This window comes from Guillardia theta (assembly GCF_000315625.1).
Source record: "Guillardia theta CCMP2712 unplaced genomic scaffold GUITHscaffold_16, whole genome shotgun sequence".
NCBI classification, from domain to species: Eukaryota; class Cryptophyceae; order Pyrenomonadales; family Geminigeraceae; genus Guillardia; species Guillardia theta.
In genome coordinates this window covers 110874-115807 of record NW_005434658.1, presented here as the reverse complement: position 1 = coordinate 115807, position 4934 = coordinate 110874, and the positions used below count along the sequence as shown (strand labels likewise).

The following is a 4934-nucleotide window of genomic DNA, read 5'->3' as shown; positions in this document are numbered from 1 at the left end:
ACTGGCCGGGGGCAGGCCTGGCGGCGCCCGGCCGTCACACCCGGGCCCGGGTCCGATCACCGGGGTGCCGCTGAGTAAACTTGGCTCGGAACCCTCCAGTACTAGCCTAGAGCCAACTTCGTTTGAGGACCGGAAGGTACTTGGGCAGCTTTATATTCAGGCATGCTAGAATTCTAAAGTTAAATTTCAAATAAAGAAAATGAATATTTTCGATGGCAGTGAAGTTGGCTAGGACCCTACCCCACCGTTTATCTTGTTCTATTTCGGGCAAAGGCCCTACGATACCGCCACCTACTGCCATGCTGCTGACTGAGAGCCTCGTTCGACCTGTTGAGCGCAATGCTCGCTCCGGCAAGGTATGCAGCGAGTGATCGCGATTGTGGGAAGATAGAAGTGCTGCCTTTGTGACAAACTCTGCCGATGTTGATGATGATTCACTGAGAGGTGGAGCTCACCCGGGAATAAGAGAACATGCGCGGGGGAGAAAGATGATGTAGGCAGAGGGGACGATGACAGCGATTTATGAGGAGCGCGAGTGAGATGTAAGGGAAGGAAGAGGAAACGGTAAGGGATTGAGCTCGAGTGCACAGCTGGAGTTGAGCATTCACTGTGCGCCTTCCATTTTTGCCCTATCGTCCTCAGCTAGACTAGAAGCTTTGATATCTCAACATGTATTATCTTTCATCACTCAGTAAGATGTGAAATGCACCAGATCACAACATTGTCTTCAGTTAGACTTCTCCACATATCACCGATGTCCTTGATGAATCAAGGCGGAGAACCTAGATATTCAGTCTTGCTTATTCATTATGCATGTGTTTTGTACGATCCCGTCATCTCCTCCGGACTAAACTGAACCACGTCTTGGATGTCACTGATGTTTATCTGGCAGCAAATCGCAGCTGCCGTCTCCGTCATCCTGCTCGCAGTCTGCACTTTGGCATTCGTGGTTACAAATCAGTCCAGCGACAACTCGGAGGAGCTTTTGAACGTTCCTCTCACCAACAAGCAGAGAGGAATCTTGAAGAGCGTCAGATCTCAGAAGCTCACCCTCGGCCCTGGTATGGAGAACGCCGACGACCGTGCCATCAAGGTGGGAGGGAGATGAAGGAGGAGGATCCGCGAGCACCTGATTGTCATCCAACGACAGGTTGCGTTTGCCACCTTCAAGGACAGCAAGGACGATACTGTGAAGAAGACCTTGACTTTTGATCCTAAGGTCGAGGAGGAGGAGGTAACGTCGCGCGAGAGGCTGGCCGATGTCGTCGGTGACAACAGATGCAGGTCCAGGAAGCGATGGCTGATATGAAGACAATCACCGGTGAAGTCAAGGTGAGGGATTATTTGTTCAACGGTCGTCTCGAGATCTCGCGCTCCTGACTGTTTGTTGGTCTTTCAGAACGAAGCCAAGATCCTCAAGGACCTGACCAAGCCCGACAAGAAGAAGAAGAAGTAGAACGCTCAGCTGTACGTCATCCTAAGGTTACTTCATGGACACCATCAGACTCCTTATCTCCATCAGTAGCACAAACCGTTAATCTCATCAACGATCATTAAATCATTTGACTCTTCTCTGTTTCTTCCGCGGGTGCTCCAGTCAGTCCTTGAATCATGAATCATTTTTAATTGCTGCCAGCATGAGCTCAACTCACGTGACTCGGAACGCCGGTTCCTCGTCTTCCTTGTGACTCGTCGATGCTGGTCTGGAAAGAATCGGATCCTAGTTGTGGGGGCGGGGACTCTTTTTTTCCTTTTACAGAAAAGAAAAAAAAAGAGTCAAAGAAAAAGAAAAAAAAGAGTCAAACTCTGGCGCCGCTTTTTTCTCCGTCATCTTTCGAACTCCCGCCATGGGCAGGCTCGACGGGGCTCCGCGCGCCTTCCGTCTCCCTCCTCTGGACCTCGCGTTGAACCCCGTGGTAAGATCTCCTCCTCCCTCCCCCGCCTCTCGTCGCCTCCTCGTCCTCGGAAGTTCTTTCCCTTTGTTAACTACACTTCACTTCCTCCCTCACTCCTCTCCCGCTCTTTGCTCTCGAGTGGACCTTGTCCACGAGCTCCTGCCCTCGATCGGCTCAGACGCTCCCTCTGTAGCTTGTGCTCGAGCATAGCTGGTCTAGTTAGTCTGTTTCCGTCGGATCTATCACTGGAGGTAGGAAGGATTGACTCTTGGTTCAGGTCGCGTTCTTTGCGTTTGGGATCATTTGGGCTTTCATAGTGGCGTGTATCGCGGTTCCTGTTGAGTTTTCGGGACAGATATGGTAAGGAGATGAGAGGAGGGATGAGACGAATGGAAAGGAAGCGAGGAAGAAGAGCGATAGCAGGAGGAGGGGAGATAGAGAGGTTTGGTTGAGTTTGACCTGGCTGCTAGGTGGTGGAAGCGTCAGATTCTGTCGACTTTCCTATGGCTCTATTACCTCTGCGAGAACGTGGGAGCTCAACGGGCTTCCTCTCCGTGTGAGTGAGCTTGTCGCAGGTATGGGTCATTTTCATTATATGGCTGTGCTACTCGCGGTGGGGCACTTTCACACTCGGGGAGAGCCAGAGGGACACAAGACCTGAGTACTCGGACATCTCCTGGTTCCTGATGATGGTAGTCCTCCATGAGCCATTGCTCAGTCGTGACGTAAGATGCAGTTCTCCACGGGTATGGGAATAGCTCTTTTCATGTTCGGAGCTTCAGAGCCGATCTACCACTTAGAACAGTCCGTGAGATATACCGCCATGGTGAGACGAGCACGACAATGACTCTCCTCCTCCCTCCCTCAAGTCGTCTGAGCTCATCTCCAATGTTCATGCCGACTCGCCGCGTTGCTTTCTATCACATCCTCAACGTGTTGTATGGAATTTTCTCTCCACCTGATTCAATTTGCCATCTTTGAATGTGCATAGCAAGGGCTGTATCGACGAGAACTGAAACCTCTTGCAGGGCCAGTCTTTCATGTCGTACAACCTTGCATCGAAAGAAGTAACGCTGAAAGGGGGAGTTTGCCCTCTGACTGCTTTACAGGCTCTGATGCTATCCTACTTCCATTTCGGCATTCATGCTTGGGTCCCTTTTGCACTCGTGGGGATCGCTCTTGCGATTGCCAGATACAGGCATATGGCTTTCCTCTGCCTCCTCCTCCCTTGTCCTGCCTCTACTTCTTCCTCTCCCTCCTCCTCCCTTGTCCTGCCTCTACTTTCTCCTCTCCCTCCTCCTCCCTTGTCGTGCCTCTACTTTCTCCTCTGCCTGCTCCTCCCTTGTCCTGCCTCTACTTCTTCCTCTCCCTCCTCCTCCCTTGTCCTGCCTCTACTTTCTCCTCTGCCTGCTCCTCCCTTGTCGTGCCTCTACTTTCTCCTCTGCCTGCTCCTCCCTTGTCGTGCCTCTACTTTCTCCTCTGCCTGCTCCTCCCTTGTCGTGCCTCTGCTTCCTCCTCTGCCTGCTCCTCCCTTGTCGTGCCTCTGCTTTCTCCTCTGCCTGCTCCTCCCTTGTCGTGCCTCTACTTTCTCCTCTGCCTGCTCCTCCCTTGTCGTGCCTCTACTTTCTCCTCTGCCTGCTCCTCCCTTGTCGTGCCTCTGCTTCCTCCCCTGTCGTCTCCTTCGTGCTCACAGAGCTCGCTCACTGTTTTTCAAGATTTGGTCTCCCGCTCGCCATGCGATCAGCCTTCTACCCCATCGTCAAGGATTACATCTACGGGTGGTTGGGAGATTTCATTGACATCCTTTCCGCTCTTGTCTCCTTTGTCGGTAAGTCTCAAAGGCAACGTCATCATTGATGCTACCAAAACATTATCATCGTCTAATCTCTATCGTCACCGTTATCATCATCATCATCATCATCATCATCATCATCATCATCATCATCTTCATAATCATCATCATCATAATCACCATCATCATCATCATCATCATCATCATCATCATCATCATCATCATCATCATCATCATTATCACAATCATTATCACAATCATCATCATAATCATCACTCCATCATCATGTCCATAATTTTCAAATCAAGTTTTATCATTTCCATCGTGATAATCAAACAATGCTTGATTCTTTCTACATGTGTTCTTCACCCGTGGGACATCCAGATTGAATTTCTTATTTTTGTCTGTGACCGCAGGAGTCAGCACTTTGGTTGGCTTTGCGGCCATTCAGGTTGCAGCAGGAATCAACTATGAAAACGGGTGATTGAACTCCAGTGTCAAACGCATTTATACCTCAGACGTGTGTTTCAACAAATGTGATTGTATCAGATCCCATGATCGAATTAGTGATGTTTTCGAACAAGATATCATTGTTTGTCTCCTTCGATCCTGACTTTGAGCAGAAAATTCCGTACATCGGAATTGATGGAAAGGAGATTCAGAATTACAAGACCCTGGTAACCAGAGCACGAACTTGCCAGAAAGACGATGATCGCATTGCAGATGGTCATTATCTGGGCCCCTTGCTTCCTCGCTGTCTTGTCACTGTCTGGGGTCATCGGAGGGTCGAGGTATCTCACTCACCTGGCTGTGGTACGTGTCCTGCGGTCGTTCCCTTGGATGTGACTCTGAGTGTTCCAGGTGATCGCTTCCTTCCTGGCGCTCACTGTTCTCTTCTTGGACGATACCTGGTCACAATTCTCCTCCTCCTACTGCACCTCCTCCTCCTCCTCCTCCTCCTACTGCACCTGCTCCTGCTCCTGCTCCTCATGCTCCTGCTCCTCCTCGTGCTCCTGCTCTTCCTCCTTCCTCATACTTGGATGGCCTGAACACCTGTCCTTTTGTTTCTTCCTCTTCCTCCTCTTGCCTCTGCTCCTCCGTTTTCTCTTTCCTTCTTTCTCTATCATCACCCTTCTCCTCCTCCTCCTCCTCCTCCTCCTCCTCCTCCTCCTCCTCCCCCCCTGGCCTGTCCCTCTATCCCAATGAACTAGTTTCTGCATCATCAGGTACATCATGAACCTAATGGT

The 4934-nt window shown here is 50.5% G+C and overlaps 2 protein-coding genes across 2 annotated transcripts; both read left to right on the top strand.

The window, feature by feature from the left end:
- Nucleotides 1–297: 297 nt before the first annotated feature.
- Nucleotides 298–1572, top strand: GUITHDRAFT_161947 (hypothetical protein; the record flags this gene model as incomplete). The annotated part of the gene is made up of 5 exons (XM_005836745.1): nt 298–356; nt 893–1093; nt 1151–1234; nt 1285–1332; nt 1400–1572. Coding segments are annotated over 5 exons (449 nt in total), but the record flags the coding sequence as incomplete, so codon positions are not given.
- A 275-nt stretch (nt 1573–1847) lies between these two features.
- GUITHDRAFT_135533 (hypothetical protein) lies at nt 1848–4552 on the top strand (the record flags this gene model as incomplete). The annotated part of the gene is made up of 12 exons (XM_005836744.1): nt 1848–1916; nt 2173–2255; nt 2366–2423; nt 2471–2587; nt 2632–2721; nt 2924–2962; nt 3005–3061; nt 3660–3723; nt 4104–4138; nt 4311–4364; nt 4411–4478; nt 4549–4552. The coding sequence occupies 12 exons, from the start codon at nt 1848–1850 to the stop codon at nt 4550–4552; spliced, it is 738 nt and encodes a 245-aa protein (XP_005836801.1).
- Between the last annotated feature and the right edge of the window lie 382 nt (nt 4553–4934).